At 38.9% G+C, this 24643-nt stretch overlaps 1 protein-coding gene across 3 annotated transcripts in view; it reads right to left on the bottom strand.

Annotated features, from left to right (window-relative positions):
* The window catches only part of CEP85L (centrosomal protein 85 like), a 266510-nt gene that overhangs the window by 179575 nt on the left and 62292 nt on the right, over window positions 1-24643 (bottom strand). The window contains exon 1 of one of the 3 annotated variants that reach the window (XM_069076968.1): window positions 8064-8394. The exons of 1 other annotated variant lie outside the window; for it this stretch is intronic. In XM_069076968.1, the coding sequence (XP_068933069.1) occupies window positions 8064-8127 (64 nt within the window). In that variant the 5' untranslated portion in view covers window positions 8128-8394. Of the gene's footprint in view, window positions 1-8063; window positions 8395-24643 lie in introns of those variants that run through there. One more of the 3 variants, XM_069076967.1, reaches the window with a different exon arrangement.

Genomic DNA, 24643 nt, shown 5'->3' with positions numbered 1-24643 from the left:
ATAATCATTCCTTGAAAGTAAGCACAGAGATGAAGGCTATAGAAATTACTTACTGATTTCAACAAAGATACAATCTACTGAAAATGTGAGGTATTCAGCCCTATGCTGCCTCCTCCAGCTTCTAAAATATTAGTGACATAATGGCAGAAAGGGGGCAGACAGTGCTAAGGATTGCATAGTTCTTAGACTAGTTACCAAAAGCCAATCGTAGACATACTTTCTGTACAATGACCAACAAGCCAAAATATCACAATTTAATCACATTCTCTGACATCCTTACTCAAGTAAAACCAGAAGATAAAGAAGTTGCAATTAAGTAGAATATTTTCCAGGTTCTCCCATGAGAACAGAATAAAGGAGTTTCAAAATGTTCCCACATGTACCAAAAAAATTTAAAAAAAGCAAGGCCTCAAGTTTATATATATCATGAATATCATCAAATTCAAACAAACAGAAGATGGGAACGTAAGGCACAACACAGGTTAAAAAAATTGTCTTAACATAAAACTGGCTACAGTTTTCAGTCATTCAGAATGAGTAGTTTCTGTACAGTCAGATCAAAGGTCAAAATAAATTCCAAATTACAAGAAAACTGAAAGATATTGCATGGAAATACTATAACTTTAAACTGGCCTGTTTAAACAAAACTATCAATTCAAAAAAAAGGACAAAAGGACAAAAGTAGAGACATTGACTATCTCCTTTTCTTTGGGATGCTTAACACAATAAGAAGCCTGAAAAAGCTATCTTAGCTACCAAAATATATGATTTTCTTAACAACCAGAGGAACATGGCACCAAGGAAAACACTCATTCAAAGTATAACCTAATTTATAAAACACTTTACAAACAACAACATAACACTCCTGGTAGTATTATTTCACAAAACATTGAAAAGTAGTTGGGATGGAAATGAACCTTCTAAGAACTTATAATGAAATATAATGAAGCCAGATCATAGGCTCTCCTGGAGATTATTTGTAGATAAAACTAGAAGGAGGACAACAGATAGTAATTTCAATTGTAGTCTATTCCTATCAAATTTTGATTATGGAACCACTCCATCAGGTCATTATTGTCATGATATAGAATGTAAAGAAACAGCAAAAGCAATTAATAAAAAGGAAACACTGCTGGACCTAACTCAAAGATACAAAATAAAACATTTGCATGAAATAAGCTATATGCAGGAAATACTAAAAAATATCAGACAAGTCACTTGCCTTCAAGGAGCTTACACTATTCCTGTTAGAGGTTACATAATTTTCAAGGTACTCAGGGAACTGATTTCCAATACTGCAGAGAGAAAAATTCCAAAAGAAAGGAAAAAAATACGGGGCAGCACTTCTTTTTTTTTCCATTTTGGAGAGGGGAAGTAGGGCAGTTGGGGTTAAGTGACTTGCCCAAGGTCACACGGTTAGTTTTGTGTTAAGTGTCTGAGGTGGGATTTGATCTCAAGTCCTTCGGACTCCAGGGCCAGCACTCTATTCACTGCTTACCTCGCCACCCCCTGGGGAAGCACTTCTCTCAAAAATAAAACAGAACATCAGCCACCACCTACACAAATGGCTACTTTCTTATTTCTATAAAATTGCTTTGAGAAAAGTACATGCAGTCATTTAGCATGTCCTTAATGAAAACATGAGTGAAAGGATAGGCTCTCCAAGACCTTATTCCACTAAGAGGATGGAGCAGCAAGCACCCCATCACACCTAGGGTGGCTGCCAACACAGGTTCTTACATCTGCTTTTCTAAAGGAAAGCAACTCAAAATGGGTTAACAATCTTGCTTTAATCAATCAAATGTATCATTTACCTTGTTCAGGGAAAAAAGTCAGCGCCCCAAACTTCAGAGTATACAGACAGAAGTTACAAGAAAACAGAAAAACATATCAACCAGACAGGCCTCCATGTCTTGACCATTAGTCAGTTACCAGAGAGGGAAGCATCAACATCTGGGTTTTGAAAGCCAGGAGGCTCTCAATGGCTACCTAGAGACTCATCTGGTCAAATCACACAACGCTTCTCAAAGTGAGCCCCAAAACAAAGTCTCACATCAAGGTTTATATAGCCTTCTCCAGGCTCAGAGAATGTAACAACCCTCTTGACCCACTGCCCAATCACAAAGCATCAAGGTGTGGGCAGTCCTGAAAAACAAGCCTCCCAACACAGGCTCCAGGAGCAATTAACCTAGGGGCAGGGAAGATATTAAAAATTTACAATCCTATAACAGAGGACTATAAATGATGCCTCACAGTCTACTGATTTTGTGAAAGAATTTGACAGTTAAACAAAATGCAGCCTTGGATGTTCTCAGACAAGATGCCTTCTTTCCCACACATCAGTCAGTCATTAAGTCAGCCAATAGGTGTTTACTAAATACCAACTATGTGCCAGGCACTATGCTAAGCCTTGGGGATACAAAAAGAGTGTCCCCCTCCCAAAAAAAACCATTCAGGCCCTTAAGGAGTTCATAATCTACTAAGGAAACAAATTCATACAAACAACTATATACCATATAAGTAAAAAAAAAAAAAATAAGTAATAGAGAGCAGGTCCCAGAATTAAGAGGGGTTAGGAAAGACTTTCCATAGAAGATGGGATTTTAGTTGGGACTTAAAGGAACCCAGAAGGCAGATATGAGGAGGAAGAGTATTCCAGGTATGAAGGATAGATAACCCTATGTAAAACCTATAGTTAGAAGGTGTGATCTGGATGAGGATCTAGCAAAGATCTAGCAAAGGAGACAAAAAAACTCACATAATGGGAAAATACAGAAGATAATGACAAATGCAACTACAGAGGTTAACTTTGTTCAATGATTCAACAAGTAGTGGCATCAACTGAGGTATAAAACAAAGAGAGAAAGAAAAAATAAATACTCATGTAAGGTGTTCATCAATATTTTGAAAGATGGCCTAAACTGAGTCCAAACAAAAGGTGAAGCCAATAAACAATGAGATTATCCAAATGCTCCTACTCATAGATGCCACTGTATAAACTGATGCAAGCCACTGCACACTATAAAATCTCATCAGTGAAATCCACAGTATTGTTTAAGAGACAGGCCTTAACTATCCACAAGGGAAAAACCAGGTAGATTAAAAGTACTTATTTCCCAGACTCTGGCATGCAGCTGAACAGGGAGCTGATCAATTAGCCCATTAGTATGAATAACTTAAGGAAGGAAAATCAAAGGTGAGCTAGAGCAATAACTGAGTAGTCTAAGAATACTGACATGGAGTGACTCTAAGAAAATGAACTATGCTTACAATGATGACAAAATGGCCACTATAGCCAGGAGTCATGGACCTGATAATCTCAGAACAATCAAAATTACAATTAAAGTAAATAACAACTGTAAAGACACAAGGCAGGCCTAAGTATTTACTTATTATGTGCACTAAGAAGAGAGGCAAGTATGACCATGGAGAGTCAGCTAGCTTTAGGACTTTGGACAAGACTGCAAGTTGCAGGGAAAATACCAAAATGCAACAAGAGAAAGAATTTCCTTACTTGAGAATTTACTAGATTAATGAAATCACAGGTGCAGTCTCTATGCCCATCCCTATATGCACAAGGCAATATATGTTGCAGAATGTTACCAAAGATATCTCATGAATGAAAAAAGACCTCATCAATAATTTGTATAATTAGAAAATAGAGAGTAGATCAGGTCCACAGAAAGAATTAAGACAAGATATAGGCAACCTAAACAACATATATGTACAAGACAATTTTTATCACAATGGGCGATATCTTGCACATTAAGTGGATCATCTATGGAGGATCTATAACTAGAAATAAATGAGCTAGGTAGGATGTAGGGGGGAAAAAAGAACTATATGTGGAATCAGAGAAAATAAGTTCCAATTTCAACAACAGTACTGGCTACCTATGACACCTTGGGTAAATCCTTTACCTTCCTGGGTATTAGTTTTCTCATCAATAAATAAGGAGCTCAGACAAGATCAGCAGCTTTCAAAGGTTGGTGTGCAAATTCCTAGGGCTCCCTAAGACTCCTTAAGTAGTCTCAAAACTATTCAGACTCATGAGATCAAAACTTTTATAATAATACTAATAACTTAATTGGTGGTATTTTATATTTATATTTATAAATTACCTATTTAAATATGTATGCAGTTGGAAAAGGGAAGAATATTTATATCTGTAAAAGGCTGGATTTTCTTCATACTTTAACCAAACCAATATATCTCAATATACTGAAAGTAGAACACAAGATAAAAGATAAAATAAAAAAAAGATAAATATAAATAAATAAATTTTTAAAAAGATAAAAGAATTCAATTATCTTCTATTAAACCAGAGAAAAGGCCATTCCTCATTTTTTTTTTTTGTTTTGGAAAAGGTATTTTTTTCATTAAAAATGCAATTCATTGCTTACCATTAGGGGTGGCTAGGTGGCGCAGTGAGTAAATCACCAGCCCTGGAGTCAGGGGGACCTAAGTTCGGATTCGGCCTCAGACATTTAACACACAAAAAAACTAGCCATGTAACCTTGGGCAAGTTACTTAACCCCAAATGCCCTCCAAAAGGCAAAAAAAAAAAAATGCAATTCATGTTAACATGATATGGGTTTTATTGTTTTCAGATGAATTAATAAATATTTAAGTATATCAGTTTTATTTTCTAATACAATATTGGTAGATATAACTGACAAAAAAGAAAGCTCTTTGAGTTTCTCAATTTTTAAGAATACAAAGGTGTGCAGAGGTGGAAGGTCCACAAGTGTTGTATACTGCATATCTTTTCTGACTTTTCACTATAGTGATTAGTTACAGTGATTTTTTTCCTCTTTTTTTTTTTTGTCCATTTGTTACATGGGAGAAGCTATCTGGAAGGGGAGAGAGGGCTACTAGAGGAAACTATGGTAATGTAAAAAGCAAAATACATAAATAAAAATTTATTTTTAAAATAATAGTTTGAAAAAATGTCCTGAGACCAAAAGGCTTGGGAACTGCCTAGATGAGATGATCTAGTTCTGAATTTCCTAATTCTATGATAAGAACTGCATAGGATGAGAAATCCAAAGATTGAGGTATCTACCTAAAGAATGAGTGATAACTGAAAATATACCTAAATATTTATGACACAATAGTAACGTAAATATCAAAATGCTACCAAAATGCTACAATTCTAATTGAATCAAGTGCTTCATTTCAGCAGCTTTTTTTTTTTTACAGTGTGGGGTAGAGGATGTGTGTGTGTGTGTGTGTGTGTGTCTGTGTCTGTGTGTCTGAAAGAAACCTTGTAAAAGTACCTTAACAGTCAATACTAACCTAATATTACAAAGTTAATTTGGATAACCTAACAACATACCGCTGACACTTTAAAATGATACCTAAAGCAATTTCAGGCTGCAATCTAGAATTTCCCATCAGAGTGACCCTATTTTTTTCATTTTCATCTTCCCTAATCCCTTTTCCCTTATTCTTTCTTACTTTCACATTTATTACTTAGCCTGGCTGATAGCAATCACAACTAAAGACACTACTAGCTGATATGCTGTAATAACACCCTATTTGGAGGACAGTTTTAAAGTTTGTTTTTAAAGCTTTTTTCAAAAAACAGACATCTGCTCCAAACTGTCAGTACTAAAAGTTTCCTACATGGATCAATACTGAGACTATCTTGACCTTCACCAGTTCCTACTTTTAAAGCCATGTCTTATTCTTAAAACCAAAAAAAAAAGGAATACATTAAAGATTTTCTTCTTAATAGAAGACTGAATAAAAAGTGAAAAAATATACAATCACCTTATTACTCACAGCTATTTTCTACATTATCTTATACCACAGTCTAGATTTTATAATAACTGGGATATGTTTTCCTGACAAAATTATGGAACAGTCTAATCTGCAGGCACATCAATTCAAACCCTTAAGTAAAATATATACTTTTACCAAAGTTAAAACAGTTACATTTAGTTATATCATAATTAGTTCCCTCGTTTTTAAAATGGGGGAAATAATATTTGGACAACCCACTTTACAGAGTTGTCTTGAGGAAAATGTTTTAAGTACCAAAAGTCATAATGCAGTTTTGGGACAATATATAAATGAGTTAACTGCTATTCATTCATTATTGTCTATCTCTGCCATGGCAAGGGTTGGTATAACCTGATGGCATTTTAAAATGTCACCGCTAAAATCTGTCACTTCCTTTCTTCTCTCACATCTCATAAAATGCATTACCCTCCTTATCCCCTTACCCTAGCAATTCTCCAGTAGAAAACATTTTTAAATGGACACAATAGCTCTAGGAAACTATGCACATACAACAAACAAACAAAAAAAACCTTTTTCTCCCCCAAGTGATTAAGTTATAAAAAGCATACCAGATGGCATGAGACTCTACAAGTAAATTTGCAATTAATAACTACCCTCACTATTCACAAATTAACAGTCTTCTCTAATACTAAGGTATACATACATTTCAAAAGATTGTAGTTGTTGAAAAAAACTGCAGGAATCTACAAGCTACACTAGAGCAAAAGATCAATTTCTGTAAAATAATTATTTCATCCATATAGTTTGTTAAAACCAACAAATCTAAGGCTTCTGGACGTTTCAGACAATTATTTGAAAAGGAATGTCCTAAACACTAAAAGAATAAATTGTTTTCAAAACTCTTCTATTAACATTAATGCTCACATATGTTTGTCCAAAAGCTACAGCCCAAATTTCTGATCTAACTTTTAATTACTTTATTTGAAGTTCTGATTTAACTGTCATTCTGGATTTAAAGTGGTTGTGTTTGTCCTTCAGCCCTGGAACTTTACAAAGTGAGGCAAATATTTCAGGTTTTGTTTTGTAAATTTATAAGCTTGAAATTTTATTTTACTGCAAATGCTTAGCTGCAGTGGGCAAAACAACAAACCCATTCTACACAGAAACTCAGGACCAAAGTCATCTCTTGCCTTCTTGCCCAAATTCAGATGGCAACAAGAGACTTTTTGGGTGGCTAACTCCAACTTGGATCGTACTAAAATTTCAATGCCACAAATGACACAAGCAGAAAGCAAATGGTAAACCTTTACCTATGCAGTCACCTTAAACAATTCCTGCAGCAAGCAAGAGAGCATGCAAGCTACAAATGACTTGGCTCCCTTATCACCCATCAGGGAGAGATGCAGAGAGAGCGCCCAACATCTTGGATCGACATCGGTGGCTTGGAAGGCCCCAGTGCCCCCCTGCCACCCCCTTAGGCATGAGGAGAAGGGGGAAGGGAAAGTCTAGTTCTCAGACTGACTTCCCCATCCCTGAGAGCTGCCTCGGCCGCCCCAGAAACAAACCCTCTAAATAGCGGTTTTTCCTCACTGCCTCCTCCTGACAGAGGGAGGCTCTAATTACCTCCCGGGCCCGTTCCCGGCCACCAGGGGAGAAGCGGGGAGAAGCCGCCTCTCTAAGGCGCAGGGGAGACGTTACTTCCTTTTGCTGGGGGCGGCTGGAGAAGCCTGGGGGCTACTTCTGCCATCCCCCCCAAAAAAAACGAAACACACCCACAAAGAGCCACACCATTAACTGCATTTCCCGCCCCCTCCGCACTGCAGCAGCCCCAGAGTGGAGCCCTTCCCCCGCTTCCAGGCGGGGGGCTGGGGGCACCCCAACTCCTCTCCGTTCCGAAATTCCTCCTTGGGGGAGGATCGTTTTTAAATCTACTCCACAATCCAGAACAGGGCAAAGAGGAGCAACAAAGGCAGCGCCCGAAACAGGAGGAGGCCCTGCCAAGCTTGGAATTGGGAGATTGCGGGGGGTTGGTCTGGAGATTCGGGGGAAGCAGGCGGCGGTGAGGCTGAGGCGGGGTCGCTGGCCCCAGGGGCCAGGGGAGAGCGGAGCGCGCCCAGGGGCCCCGCCAGATGTCACTCGTGCAGCCTCTAGCCGACAGGACGAGGAGGAGGAGGAAGAAGGGGGGATGGAGAGGGCTGGGGAGAAGCGTGAGAAAGAGTGGGCGAGGGCACTCGGCCCGGCCGGGCAGAGCAGCCGCGCGGGGCGCCCCGGCCCCGGGCCCGGGCCTGGCTGTTCCGGGGCCGCTCGCTTCTTACCCGTGGGGTAGCTGCGGACTCCGCCGGGGCCGCCGGGCTCCAGAGACAGGAATCGCCCCCACATGGCCGGCTGGCCGGGGACTGCGGGCTCTCAGCCCCTCGCTGATCCTTCCGCGGCTGCTCTTCGAGGCGGCGGAAACTTGTGCGGAAAAGGAGTAGGAGCAGAAGCCGGAGCCGCAACGGCAGCAGGGGCGGCTAACGCGGGACTGCTCAGCGTCTGGCCGGGAGAGGCAGCTGACGGGCAGCAACCCGGGTCGGGGTCGGGGTCAGGGGCGGGGCGCCAGCTGCCATGGCCCGCTCCAGGCGACTGGGGACCGGGGGCCCGGCTTCCTGCGGCCAGGCTCCGCAGCTCGGTCTGAAGTTGGCTGCTGCTGCAGCGGCGGCTGTGGCAGTGGCGGCGGCGGCAGCCGCTTCCCTCCGCCTCCGCCTTCTCCGTCCTCCGCCCCTCGGAGGCCGGCAGGGGCGGGGCGCGGTGAGGCGGGGCCGGCAGCCCTTACATAATTCGCCGGGAGTAGGGCGGACCGCGAGGAGGCAAACTGAGCAAACGGCGAGATTGGATCGCGCCTAGGACCGCCGAGACACCCGAGGACCCGCGGTCTCGGCCCACCGACCGCTCCCCGGGCAGGGGCGTCTCTGGCTCGAGCATAGCCCTAGCTCGGCAAGGCCTGCCCAGCCCTCTCTCGGGGGGCCGGCGGGGCAGCACCCTCCCTGCCCTCTTTCCTAGGCGGGGCAGTCTGAACCACGTGACCGTTGGGAAGCCCACTCACACACTCCCCCCACCCGGTTCTATGTCTTGTGGTGTCCATACCGCCCCCCGCACCCCAAGGGCGGGCCGGCGCCGGACCTCCCAACTCCTGACTGAAGTTGTGGGAGACCTGTTTCCTGCTCTGCTTCGTTATAATCGAGTGACACTGTACTTAGAGTGAGAAAAACCTGGGTATGAATCCCGAGCCTAACGTTTTGTTACCCCTCCTTTCGGGCAAATGACAGAACCTCGATTTCACCCTGGATTTCCTCATCTGTAAAAGGGGAGGGGGAATAAAGATGATAATGACCTAACTGAACTGGACTCATGTAAGAGTAAACCAGTAATCCTGCAGATGGTGCGCACCTTGAGGCCAGGGACTGATTTGCCTTTCTCGGATCCATTCCCAGCGCTCAGCACAGAGTCTGACACTGAGGAGATTACTAAATCTTCATCTCCAAAATGAACTGCAGAAGGAAATGGCAAACCAGTCCAGCATCTTTGCCAAGAAAACCTCAAGTGGGGTTTCTGAAAGGGCAGAACAACGGGAAGGGTCGCTAGATCCATGATTTCGTGTCTGTGTGTGTGTGTGTGTAGGAAACTTTGGGCGTGGAAAGCCCCTCCACCAGTTCCTACTATTCCAGAACTTCTTACTGCCTCAAGGCAACCCTTAAGACTATCTAGGGCTCCAGGCAACCCTTAAACTATCTAGGGCTCCAATACCCGAAGTGGACTGGAATTTCCCTGGCTTGAAGAAATCACAGCCTCAAAGAAGTGATAAGAAAATATACTGCACTGAAGAGGCGAAAGACTGTGGAAGTGGAATATTGTATTTCTGGTCACACTCAGTTGATGTATTGGTTAAGGGCTAAGTCCTGAAATTAAGGTTATGTAAAACAAGATAAATACTTTTTCCGCCGAGAATATCAAGGGAATTAATGAAAAGAAATGCTAGGGAAGGTTGTATTATAAAGCAGAAATCATCAAAGCTACCTGGTACTGGCTAAGAAATAAGACTGGTGGATCAGTGGAAGAGGTTAGCTCCATGAGACATCGTTGTTAATGACTATAGTAATCTACTGTTTGATAAACCCAATGACCCCAGCTTCTGGGATAAGAACCCACTATTCGACAAAAAATGCTGGGAAAACTGGAAAACAGCCTGGCAGAAACTGGGCATAGACCAATGTAGTATATCAAAATAAAGTCCAAATGGGTACCATATAAAGGCTGGCACTATAAGCAAATTAGGAGAGCAAGGAATTGCTTGCCTGTCAGATTTATGGAGAATGGAGGAATTTATGACCAAACAAAAGATCAGAGAACATTATGAAATATAAAATGGATAATTCTGGTTACGTTAAATTGAAAAATTTTTGCACAAGCAAAGCCAATACAACCAAGATTAGGAAGGAAGCAGAAAATTGGGAAAGAATTTTTACAACCAGGGTCTCTGATAAAGGCCTCATTTTAAAAATATATAGAGAACTGAGTCAAATTTATAAAAATACAAGTCATTCCCCAATTGATCAATTGGTCAAAGGATACAAAGAGGCAGTTTTCAGAGGAAGAAATTAAAGATATTTATAAAAAATGCTCTAAATCACTATTAATTAGGGAAATGCAAATCAAAACAACTCAAGTATCACACCACACCTATCAGATTGGCTAACATGACAAAACAGAAAAATTATAAATGCTGGAGATTCAGGGAAGTTGGAACACTAATTTGTTGTTGGTGGGATTGTGAACTGATCCAGCCATTCTGAAGAGCAGTTTGGAACTATGCCCAAAGGGCTATAAAAATGTGCACACCCTTTGACCCAGCAATACCACTTCTAAGGCTGTCTCCCAGAAATCATAAAAATGAGGAAAGGACCCACATGTACAAAAATATATCAGTTCTTTTTGTGGTGGCCAAGAACTGGAAATTTAGGGGATGCCTATCCATTGTGGAATGGCCGAACAAGCTGTGGTATCTGAGTGGAATGGAATACTATTGTGCTACATAAGAAATGATGAGCAGGTGGACTTCAAAAAAACCTCAAAACACTTATGTGAACTGATGCCAAGTGAAGTGAACAGAACCAGGAGAACATTGTACACAGTAACAGTGACATTGTTTAATGACTGCCTCTTTGATAGACTTAGCTCTTCTTAGCAATGCAAGGACCTAAAATAACTCCAAAAGACTCATGATGGAAAATGTCATCCACATCCAGAGAAAGAAATATGGAGTCTGAAGCAGATTGAAACATATTATTTGCTCCATTTTTTTTGTTTTGTTTTGCTTTTTCTTTCTCATGGTTCCTCCCATTTGTTCTAAATCTTCTGTATAACATGACTAATGTGAAAATGTTTAATAAGAATGTATATGTAGAGCCTATATCGGTTTGCATGCCACCTTGGGGAACAGGGAGGGGTTGGAGGCAGAAAAAATTTAACACTTATGGAAGTGAATGTTGAAAACTAAGCACAAATTTATAAGGAAAAAAAGGAAAAAAACTTTTTTTTCAAATCAAGTCTGAACAAAAAATGTAAAAAGAAGGGGGAAGCAGACTAAATGAAAAGCAATACAGGCCTTCTTGGAAGTTACATGGGAGGGGCTGGAGGGAGGTCTGTTTATAACATTTTCACACATGAAGAAATAAGAAGATAATTGTTAAATTGTTAATTTAAAGAAGAAAAGAACATTGGTAATAAATCCAATCAAAGTTTAGAGGTGAGCAGTAGTGGTTAGAAACCTTCATTCTACTCTCTGATGAGATCTTTGAGATAAACAGTAAAAAGTATGTAGAAGAGGGCCATGCTGCATAGAAAGTAAGCCAAATCACCCCCAGTTTCCTGACCATCCCCTAGAAAACTGAGTTTTCTGTTCTGCCTAGGAAATTTCAGTTTCCTCCCATTCCCCTGTATTTAGCAATTAGGGAAGCACAAATAGTCCCAAAGGAAAAAGTAAGGGTCCTGGGGGAAGAATAAAAGGTGTCAGGAATAGCTATGCTTCCTTTTATTATCTTAAATATAATGTATAATAGGATAATTATTCCTTAGATAGTTTCCATGGCAGCTGTATGTTAATGTACATTTATTAGGATGATTATTAATAGAAATTTTAATTGCTCTAACAATATTTAAATGCTTTTTAAAAGAATTGTATTGAGACTACATCTTTCAGTTCACATTAGCCTTATGAACCTCATTATTAGAGCTCCTGACAAAAAACCAGGTTTGAGTCTTATCTCTGAAACCTACTAGACTGAGTCCTTTCTCTAACACAACTATCAAAGCAAGTCATTTTAACCACTATAAACCTCCATTTTCTCATTTTATGGATGGCAATACAGATAATACATAATTTATCCATCCAGTGGATTTGCAATCAGAAAAATCAAATTAGTCAGAGACAAGGTCAAGTGTGAGAAAGAGCATACCTTTGCATAATCACTTCCAGCAATCAAAGCCATCCACTTTCTCTGGCATAAACAACTACTACTGAGTCAGTAAATAAAATTCAAGTCTGTTCTCAAAGCATTCAAAGACCTCCACATGCTAGAACTACCCAGTTCAAATGTCACACCTCCATGGAGGCATCTTTCCTGATTCTCCTATTAACAATAAACTTTGCTCTAGGACTTAGCACTTTGTTTTGCAACTTTCGAATGAGCTTATTTAATACTGTATATTATAGCTGTCTGTGTTTGTGTCTTATCTGTCTAAGAAGTCTGTAGATTCTGTGAGTTCAGGGACTATCCCTTATCTAAACTTCGAATATCTGACAGCACCTAGCAAAGTGATCTGCACACAATAGGTGCCAAAATTTTTGTTGAATGTCTTGAATGAAAGTTGAAACTCAAAGGGAGAAATCTTTGAAGGCCAGATATAAGCAGTGGTCAATGGGTCTGGGGTAGGGAAGATGACTAAATTTGCAGGTCTGATGTCTAGGAGGAGTAGTTGGGGGGAAGGGTGAGTCACAAAAGAGATATCTGCCAGGGTCTAGACTCTCACCCAAAGCTATAGTTACAAATTCTAGAGAAGTATGAAGAATAGAAGTATGGGTTAAATTCAACTTACATGTGCTTGGAAAGAAAAAGACCATTCTTTTTTTGGGCCACTTCTATCCCAAGGGGGATCAGGATGTTCTAGCTAAGAATGTTGGTAAAGGATAGCTTACAAAGTTTGAGGCAACCTGGGGAGATTTATTTAATGTGTATTTCAAAAGCTCTTGGTGATCATTAGCATTAATTCCTGTAAATACAAACTGATATGTGATTATAGATTCATAGTTTAATGATGTAGCTGTGATTTTTTTTGGACTTCATAGGACTCTTTATTTTCCTTTATCACCACCACAGCAATATAGCAAAACTGCTCTGGCAATTAAAGTGGCTCACATGCAATGCAAGAAGCCTGTGGTGAATTAACATTTTCATATATGACTTGAATCAAATATGCCTGTTTTCACAGATAACAGACACTGGGGGGGGGGGGGAGACAAATCTCATTGTTTTTGCTTCTTAATTTAAAAAGAAAGGATAAATGTTAAGGAGGTCAACATTTTTTTTTATTCTCTTATATACATCTGCATTTTGAGGGACATCTAATTACTATTTATATATATATAAATATATATATTTAATGATATATAAATATATATTTAATATAAATATATACATACATACATATAAGATTTCTATCCTCTACAGTTGTTAGAGGATGGATGAATATTTCTTGGAGCAACTTTTGATTTTCTAATATGAGATTCAGGATGGTACAAAGGAAAGAATACTGGATTTGTTGTAACATCTAAATTCAGAACCTGATTATCCCACTTACTGCGAGAGTGGCCTTGAAGCAAGTCATTGAATATCTCTTGGTCTCAGTTTCCTAATCTATTAAATAAAAGGAGTGTGATTCTGTGAGTGTTCGACCTTTATCTTTTTAGTATTCTTAAAATCACCTAGCACAGTGCTATGGATGTAGAGATTGCTAAATAAATATTTACTAAATGAACAAATGCTATGGTATTATTTAAATCAATGCTTCATTATATTTTATATATTTACATAGCTACACATATTCATCAAGTATATATACCTACATATGTACATACATATATGCATACACATACGTGTATTTATGTATTTATTTCTAGCCAAGAATTGGTGCAGTGGATAGAGTGTCAGGTCAAAGTCACAAAGACATCTTCCTAAGTTCAAATCTGGCCTCAGAAAGTTACTAGCCCTGTGACCCTAGGCAAGTATGCCCTACTGAGAAAATCCAAACTAAAGACAGGCAAAAGAAAGATTATTTATATTATAAAAGGCCTCTATTAAATATTAAAATAATATAACTTATATAAAGCAATATGTTTAATAAATAGATCATTATAAATATAAACATTATAAATAAAACTATTACATAAAACTATATTTCCATTCTTCAAGGATCTGTAATTTTATCAGTTTGGGTATCCTTTCCACAGATACAGACTGTAAATCATATATAAAATAGTCTTTCTTTGAGAGTTGCTGTGATCAAAAGAGCCATCATCCTGTGGTCAACTGGTAACCTTTCCAAATTTAGCTACACAAGTCCCTAGCTAAGACAGACCTAGAATCCATTTTTGGGCCCATACTCAAAACCTTTCAAATATGGTAAAACCTTCTAGAACTTGTGTTCCACTATCATGGCTTTTGAGAGCCCAGGGTTCCCTCCCTCCCTTCCTTCCAGTGAAGCATTAAATGAAGCCTTTAGTATATATTTATATAGGAAAATAATGCTAAATTATAGTCTTCCTGGAGAAAATAAAGATGACCCCTAAACTAAATTAAGTTGCTTTGCATTTACTTTACAAGAGACGTAAATTTACTGGCCATGATGACAAAAACAAGATCTCTACAAATGCTATTTTATTTTATTGCTTTTTTTTTTTTTTTTGGAAGGGGGAGAGCAGGGCAATTGGGGTTAAGTGACTGTAATGTAATGCCAAAAGAAGGCAACTTCCCAGGTTCAAAATACCAGCATAGGTGCTCTCTATTTTATTCAGTAACAAACCCAGAACAGAGAAGATCAAAACATGACATCATTCAAAATACAGCATTTACTAAGTGTGATTAAATCATCTCCAAGGCCTACCCCACCCCAGGACTTTCCAATCATTCAATCAATTACAAAGTCTCTGTTCCAAATACTTCTCCACCCCTAGGCTATACCTTAATTAAGTCCACCACAAAGCCCCTCTTCTCAAATGGAGATTAGTTTCCAAACATAAGTAAAATACATTCATTTGCTCAACCATAGAACACAAAAAGGTCAAAAGTTCCCCACCCCTAGGATCACAATTGAATCTACCCCAGAGTTACATCAAGTTTAAACACAGCACTTAATACCCAAATGGAGGTCTTTTCTTCATCTTGACACGAGGCAAGTTCTCAGCAATCTTAGTTCCTGGGGAGACAAGGCTTAGCAAGGCCATAAGATACATTGCCAGTCCCTTCATGAATTTATCCTCTGTCTGTAGAACAGTCCTAGAACCCCTGAACACATTAGCAAAGCCCTCTCCCAGGATTTCTGTAAACATACAACAAGAAAATCCTTCTTCAGGGCTTCTGAACCAACAGAAAGGCTCCCAGACCCCTGCAACAACAGCACTGTCCTTCACCAGTGGACAGTATTCATTCTGTCTGCCGGACAGTCTCCAGACCCCTGCAACAACAGTACTGTCCCTCACCAGTGGACAGTATTCACTCTCTGTCTGCAGGACAGTCTCAGGCCTTCTTAACCAAATGCCAGGTTCCAGGACTTCTTCAACAGGACAGTCTTTCACCAGTGGACAAATCTGGCAAAATAACATCAAAACAGACAGACAAAGTACCAGCAAAACAGCCATGTCTCCTCAGTCCTTGGCAGCTCAGGGGGCAGGTCTCAAAAGTCCAGGGCAATTCAAAGCGGCCACCAGCAATCTCTTAGTCTCTCCCTCTCCACGAGGTGCTGCTTCCAAAAAGAACTTCCGCCTCTCTCTTGTCTCTCCAAATCTACATCACCAGCTCCTCCCACTTCAGGACTTTCTTTTCACATCAACAAGCCCATCCCACAGGTGGGATTAACAAACTCTGGGTTTTAATACAATCAATTTGAAAACCAAGCCAATACAGGGGAATCTTTAATTGCCATTACTATCACAGTGACTTGCCCAAGGTCACATGGCTAGTGAGTGTTAAATGTCTGAGGGTGGATTTGAACTCAGGTTCTCCTGATTCCAGGGCCGGTGTTCTATTCACTGCACCACCTAGTCGCCCCTACAAATGCTATTTTAAATGGAATATAAAATCCAATGACAATTTTAAATATTGTTCAGTCATTTCAGTTGTGTCTGATTCTTCATGACCCCGTCTGGAACTTTCTTGGCAAAGATGCTGGGGTGGTTTTCAATTTCCTTCTCCAGCTCATTTTATAGATGAGGAAACTGAATCAGTGTTAAGTGACTTGCCCAAGGTCACATAGCTAATAAGTGCATGAGGCCAAATTTGAACTCAGATCTTCCTAACTCCAAGTCTAGCACTATATCCATTTCAACATATAGCTGCTCCACAACTGTAAAGAATAACTAATTACGGGGCAACCAGGTAGCACAGTGAGTAAAGAGCACCAGCCCCATTGTCGGGATGACCTGGGATCAAATCTGAGCTCAGACACTTAGCACCCACCCAGAAACACCTGGCCATGTAACCTTGAGCAAGTTACTTAACCCCAATTGCTTAAAAAAAAAAACCTAATTAATAATAATTTCATGTTTACAAACATTTTCAGACCATTTAAGGGAAATTCTATTAAAATAGCTTTATGTATGACTTTTAAGTTTAATATCACTTCAATTTTACAGTTAATTAAACTAATAGAAACAGACTTATTCAAGGTCATAACAAAAAACTACCAGAAGAAGCAATCTTTGTAACTAAAGTATTGGACCATTTTACTGTGTGGTTTGAGCAAGTCACCTACCTCCCAGTACTATCATTTTATTATCTACAAAATACAGGGGCTGAAATGGATAATCTCTAAAGTTCCCTACCAGCTTAAAATGCCATTATTCTAAATGTATTTTAGAATGACAAAATTATTTTTAACAATAATAACTGCACTGAAAGTTGCAAAAAGAGAAACTCTCTTCCCTTCCTCTGATTGGTTCCTCAAAGAACTAATTTAAAGGAAGTGCCCAAGTCATCTATGTGCTTATTCTTCTCTCCAGTCCATTTTTGATTCTCCAGACTTTGTCCACCATGCCACAGCAGCCTCTCATCCTGGAAGTTCAAACAACCCCCGAGGCTTCCTCACCCAGAAAGTTCACAAACACCAGGCCTTCTAACATAAGCTGTATACTCCATCCTAGAGGATCCTTCTTCTGATTGGTTGATTCTTCCAAGAATCTCCATTTTTAAGAAAATGTCCAGGCCATCTATAGCTTCATTTCTCTCCAGGCTCTACTCTTGATTCTATGGACTTTTTCCACTATGCTTGCCTTATGACTGAGCACCTTTACCTCCCACCTTCCCTTTTCATTTCTCTTTTATGCTTTATCTCCATTGGATTGTAAGCTCCTTGAAGGCAGGCACTATTTGGATTTGTAGTCCCATATCTTAGCATGGTACTTGACACAAATAGGATCTTAATAAATGCTTATTGATTTAATTTGTTGTAATTAGTATTCATTTTTATTGTCTTTTGGAGTTTTCATTGCTCTGGACAAGCCATTTAAGTTTACTATTCCAATTTTATTTCTGTATTATAAAAACAAAACCTGCCTCTTTGAGAACCTCTTTGTTACCTTTACTTTTTACAAAAAGAATTATTTCTGTGTATCATTGGGTTTCTAGTGGGAATTTGCAGGCTAAATCTGTTGGGAAATAGCTAAAAAAAGCTGTGGTACTTGAATGTTACCACCATTCTTGGACACCACTTGGGCTTGCCTTTGAACAGAAGTGGTCTCATCATCATCATAGCATTTAAATAACACTTTAATAGTTACAACACAGGTAACAAATATTACCTCATTTTATCCTCACAACAACCCTGAGAGGTAGGTACTATTATTTTCACCATTATATAGGTGAGAAAACTAAGGCAGGCAGGGATTAAGTGACTTGCCCAAGGTCACAGAGCTTGATAGGAATCTGAAGCTATCTCACTTTTAAGAATGACTATGGCAGATCACCTGACATTTTAGTACAACAATTGGGGGGCAACCCATTAAAGCAAGGCCTTGACTCATTTGCTAATCCTATAGCTTGAGAGAAAATGGACCATTACTTGTTCCAATTTACCTAAGATTAGGATTCCCCCAACTAGTAGGAGAAAATACAAGTAAAGAGGTGGTAAACAAGCAAGGACACTTTGGTGCTGAAGATTACAGGGCTATGGAGTGGGTTCAAAGGGTACTGGCCTGACACACTCATGAGGAACAAGGCTGAGTTGATTAGAGCATGGTTCAATATTCCAGAACTGGGAGTGGGAGGAAAAGGTACCAACTCTTTATGAGGCTACAGAGGATATGGTGGAAGAAAAAGGGATGGAAGTACCTAGGACTTTTCTAAAATAGGGGTCAGAGAGAGGCAGTCACTAATCATGACATCAGGTCCTCAGGATGGAAGGTTCCTCCAAAGCATGATCATGAATCCAACTTGGTCCACATATTCCTTGATCCAAATGACCATGGAACTAGCTAGGTTTCCTCATCTTGTAAGATTTGCAGAAACCAAATGCCCTGTGAATGAATTGTTCAATTCCTCATTTAGAACATTTCTAAGTATTGCAACCAATAGTAACTGCTTTTCCCCAACCAAAAATAGGCAATAAAGATAGGAATTTGGCTCTGTGATTTCATTGGTATTCCTCCCAGATAAGAAAACCCCCTCTACCCATGTAGGTCAACACCTTCCTTCTCTATAATTTATAGTCTTGAGAGCCTTCTAGAGTATGGAGAAATTAAGTGTTTGTGGAGAGGGGGATACAGGGAGGGTTGGGGGAGGTTCACACTGCCAGTATGTGTCAGAGGCAGGGCTTGAACCCAAAAAATTTTACTGGCTCCAAGGCAATTTTCTATCCTACATTAAATTACCTCTAATTAGATAATAGTTGAGTGTGTATATGTGTATACATATATATATGTATAGTTGCTGTCAAAATTTATGAATATAAGCTGTCGGTCTCCAATCCTAACATATAGGCCATAGTGTCACATTTCCAAAACAGGTGTTGGCTAAGAGCCAAGACATATAAAAGCATGGGACAATGTAACTACAGTTGTTCCCTCTATCGGTGATTGTCCCATGGGCTTTAAGAGGGGAAATCCTTGAAGTTTACTGACACAGAGAAGAGATTCTAGTGACTTCTGCCTAAAATTCTGCCAGATAGTAAGGGGGTTTGATTTCCTAGGTCCTTAGTGCTGAGCCCCATGAAGTCCTCCCGGGAGATACAGGTAGACTGTGACAAGTAGCCTCGGCTTATATTTAGTTTGGTATCATCTATTTAAGTTGACATTTCTGAGTCCCTATGGTCAACAGACAACAAACATGATGCAGCCAATGGACCCAGAACTTAGAGAAGGCTTGAGGGGGGGGGGAATAGGGAGGGAGGAGGGCGGTGTAGGCGGCAGTGCACGCTCGCATGCATTCATGTGTGCATGTATGTGTGTGTGTGTGTGTCCAGAAATGTATTGTAACTTGGCTGGCCAAGTTGCATTTCTATTTAAGTAACTTAAATTTAAGTGCCTTTTCTTTTCCTAGAAGTACAGATTTTCTCCTCATACACTAATAAATTTTATGCTTTTTTATAGAAAAAAAAATATGAGGATATCTGTGGTCCAAGGATTTAACTACCTTCTAAGCATCCTCTAAAGTGCTTAGAACTCCAATGAAAGGAAAACAACACCTTTGTGATACTTTGCTTGAGGTTGTGAAATTTAAACATATGCCACTGCTATGTCCAGATATAATATTCAGAAAATCTGATAAATATTTTCTTATACAAACTTAAAACACTCACAGAAGTCCTACTTTGATGTCTCATCTTGACATAGTTCTCAAAGGCAATATATTTCTATCAATAATTTACAGGTTTACAAGAAGTGATGCTGAGTGAAGATGGCAGAATCATACATATACATGGACACACACACATAAAAACACTGACTAAAAACTGCACAGTTAAAATTATAATAGCAACAAGGTTATTACACTATCAACAATGTTATCCATGTGGAGTCTCAAAAGTCTTAGTGCAATTTTAGGCTATTAAACAAAATCCTTTCCTTCTTTACTATGTACAGGATATTCCAAAAGTTTTAGTGTGTTTTGAGCCCATTTTTCTTTAAAGAAAGAAAGGCTCAGGAAAACAAGGAAGAAGAATATGTACATTTTGTTGGTAGGTTTAACAATCAATAAATAGAGTTTATATACACAATGTCTTGGATCTGTGGATGTTATTTTCATTGTTCATTTTCCTTATTTTTTTTCCTTATGCCCTTGAGATGGGATAGTGGCTTTGGTTGGGGAAAGAGAAAACACTCAAATCCTACCTCTGACATTTGACCTTTCTGAGCCTCAGGCAACTCTCTAAAACCATATGTTATAGGTGAGCTGCCAACTTTGTGAGTCATAAGCATTTGCTCCTGTATATCCTTCCATGGGGTAGAAGATAAAATGTACATTTAAGAATGTATAGGTTTAAGAGAGAATTAATTCCTTTTTTAAAAAAATAGGACATCTGGCATGTCAGTTCTATAAGATTAGTGAATTTTTTTTTAAAATAAAAGCAGTTCTTAATGAAATGTAACTAAATTAAATGGCTCATATAATGACATGGATTCAGATATACATATACTCTACTCCAAGCAAATACAGTATAAATATGCTACAACTTTGTAAGGGAGAAGTTTATTTACTGGTCACTGTGGCCATGTCATTAGAACCTAAGCTCTAGCAAGCCTTCCAAAGCTGGCAAGGGCTTCAAGAACAGGCCCCAAGATGAACTGTCTTAGTCATCTGAGGACTGGGCTAAGTTCAGAGAAGCTCATAACTAGAAATTTGGTTACCAGGTAATATGCTGTTTTGGCATGGAAGTTTAGTGATCTGCATCCATGAAGGAAGTAGCCACATGAAATCACACATCTTTTGAAATATTGAAATACAGCATGTCCCAAATGTCTTAGTGCAGTCTCAAGCTTTAATAACTTCAGAAATACGAATGCCGCCAAAAAAAAGCATTCTAAAGGTTAATTATTTAAAATATTGAGAAGTTTTTCTGATTAAAATTTTAACATAACTTCTCTCTGGTGCTATACATCATTCTATTTTATTTTTGAACTTTTAATTTTAATCAACTTCCTCTCTGTGACTGGAAGGATCATATGTGTAATCCTTGCATTAACATCAGCCAAAGAAGGAGGTTTTGATGCAAGTGTGAAACTTTTGATGCAACTCCACAAGAAAAAGTTAAATGAAGATAGACCAGGTGAGCAAGATAACCAAAAAGTGTCATCCAGAAACAATGCATAATAGCAAGGTGCCTGGACTTGTTAAAATTAAATTTTTTTCATTCAAAATTCACAAATCTAGAGAATTATAAAATACATTTAAGTAATTTTACTTCCAAATGACATTTTCATTCATTTGTAGCACTCATACTTCTGAAGTTATTAAAGTTCAAATCCGCAGTAAGAAGATACACTGAACTTTGCTGGAGCTGGCTTCTCTGATTGTTCAATTTTTAGTATGAGCATTTATAGCTTGGAATTGGCAAATATTACACATCGGAGGTTGGCGTACTGTTTTGTTACTTATCTAGGCTTAAGAAAGTGCATGATTAAACCATGCAGATTAAAGTTTAAGAGTGCATCATGCATTTTTTTTTTCCTGGAAAACAACTTCTACTTAGTTGTAGTGTTTTAGAGCATATGGTTATCTGAATTCATGTCACTATGAGTCATTCGGTTATAGCTCATTAAGAGCTGCTTTTATTTTTTTTTAATTAACTAATCTTATCGAGCTAACAATGAACCATGTATTCTATGATATAAAAAATCAATTCCCCCTTAAACTGATACATTTTAAAATATAAATTTCATTTTCCTTTTCATGGAAGAATATACGACAGCAAATGGTTGCTAAACATTTACCAGCAGACCCCTGCCTTTGGAAAACCTATCACTACCAACCTGACCCCCTATCTCCATAAGACGATGTTATAGTAATTTTTATAATAAGAAGGTTGCTTTTTATCCTAGTTTTTCTTCTTGTGAGGTGAGAAAAACCTCACCCGGAAAACCTCAGCTTTTAATAAGTACGGTATAAAGCTATTATATCATTACTTCGGTAAATCTAGTGTTTTCCAATAATTGGCAAAGTTTATATATCGATGTTTTTAAGAAGATTGAGAAATAAGACACCAGACATTGTTTCATCAAGTCATACATATGGAAAATATTCCTAGCCGATGAATACCTAGCCAATAGCCAATGAATCTGTCATGTCATCAATATGGGTATTAATTCCAACAATATAGATCACAACCAACCTAATTCTATCCATCTTCTGAGACTCATTCACATCCTCCTATAAGTTCACCATAAAGAGACTACCCAATGTGCCAGGGACCATCTTCAAGTTTATAGTCTACTCTATGTCAAGAACATTGAAAGTAAGATTGTAAAACACTTTCACTTTAGCAAAACATTAGCTTGTTTCTTAGATTAAACCAACCTGTAGCATAATGACATTATTATTATTACTATTAGCATTTATATAGCATTTATCATGTGCCAGACCCTGTGCTACATGCTTTACAAATATCTCAACTGATGTGATATAATAATAAAATAAATAACATTGTTATATTATAAAAAATTATATATCTTAGAAATCATAATACAATAACACAACAATAAGCTATAATTTATCTAACCATCAGTAGTTATAACTCTATGATATAATTATAACTACCGGTATTTGTTGAGTTAAGTTAAATGAGGTTCTTTTGATAATTGATGACTAAAGTTCTTTGGATAGAAATCAAGATGGCCATTTCTCATATTGAATTCTATGTCACAGCGAAGAGGATCAAGAGACACCACGATGGCTAGCCTTGATGTGGGTTCAAATACTGGCTGTGAAACCCTAGCAAAGTTGCTTGACCACTTATTGCACCCTTTTCCACAGCTCCCAAAGCACCTCTTTAAGGTGTTAGAATTGCAGATCTACATTGATAAAGGGAATGTCCTCATGTAATGGTAATGTAAATGGGAAGACCTTTCTCATCCATTAATAGGCCCATGCGACCTGCTTAAGTCACATGGAAGAATTTGAGTCACATGAAGCCTGTGGTGGGAGAAGCTTGCTGAATGGATAGAGCAGGAAGGGTAGAGGAGAGCTGAAAGTTAGAGTAATTAGAGCTGAGGGAGAGAGACAGGAAGCTGGCAATGAGCTGTATTCATTTGTGGGAAGGCCCTAGCAGGGGGAAGGCTTGGGGATGGCAGTGTCCCTGTATTGTTATTTCGTATAGATTTCTTTGTTGCTGTGATGGATTTGGCTTTCTGGTGTTTGAATAAATGTTTTGGTTCTATCTTCCATGTGGAAAGGCTGTTATATTTTGCAATGCAGTATTACACTGGTATATTCATAGCCATCAGAGGCACTGTGAATATCGAGTTGGTGCTACACCTTATCAGAAGCTCATAATATCAATGAAATCACAGGCCCAACCCCAAAACCAACCCCTCCCCCCAAAAAAAGAACCAAAGAGAGTCATAAAAAGATTACTCTATAATAACTTCATCTGCTAACATTAAATACATGTGATCATAATTTAAGATCATATCATCCTGAGATGACCTTTATCAACTTTTAATGGAAGTAATTTATCATGATTTTCAGTGTAATTCAGATACTCAGCCTTTATTCATTCCATTGCCTCTGCCAGGAAACTCCATCTATCCTTAACCACTCAAAAGTTACCTTCTTCATGAAGTTTTACCCCCTCACATTTCACATATTTATATATCTTCATTATTATTTTGTATTATAATTACTTGAGTATCTGTCATATCCACCAACTAGAGTAAATTGTAAGCTCCAGGAGATGAAGGATTGTATCTTATCTAAGCTTTGTTTCTTTCCCAGAGTCTAGCACTTGATAGACACTTAATAGTTGTTTAAATTAAGATATGTTGAAAAGTATGGCTTTACCTTGGGGTGGCAGGTAGGGAGAAGAAAGAGGGAAAAAGAACAAAGTAAAAAGTGTACAGCAGAAAACAAAAGAAAACCTACAAGGAAGCAAAGATGGACAGCTTTCAATATAACTCACAGTATTTACCGTGTTTCCCCGATAATAAGACACTGTCTTATTAATTTTTTTGGACAGAAAAACACCAGAGGGCTTATTTTCAGGGGAGGGCTTATTTTAATGAACATTGACAGCAATGACGTGTGACTCCTCTACAATTGCTTTCTTATACTCAACAGTATAGCTCTTCCTTTTTGTACTCATGTCTGGGGGTCAAAACAGACAGAATAATAAAATTATGACCATCAGTCCTTCTTTTCCTCCATCATGCCCTTTTTACCCTCCATCATGCCCCCTCACTCCCGCTTACATACCGGGTTTTTATGTTGTCCTGCCTCAGCTCTCCTCCGCAGCATTGCTCTCAATGGCGCCAGCAAGCAAATCACTGGGGAAGAACAGGATGACTCGCTCACTGCTGCAGCTCTGATTGGATGCAGCTCGGAGCACGGCGTGCGTTTCACCCGGGGGGGGGGGGGGGGTGCATACAGAGGGTACCGTAATG

Source organism: Petaurus breviceps, unplaced genomic scaffold (assembly GCF_028583685.1).
Source record: "Petaurus breviceps papuanus isolate PSGF00001 unplaced genomic scaffold, PetGlider_PUasm1.0 90977, whole genome shotgun sequence".
In the NCBI taxonomy this organism is placed as follows: Eukaryota; Metazoa; Chordata; class Mammalia; order Diprotodontia; family Petauridae; genus Petaurus; species Petaurus breviceps.
The sequence above is the reverse complement of the archived record's forward strand: the minus strand, read 5'-3'. Positions and strand labels throughout refer to the sequence as shown.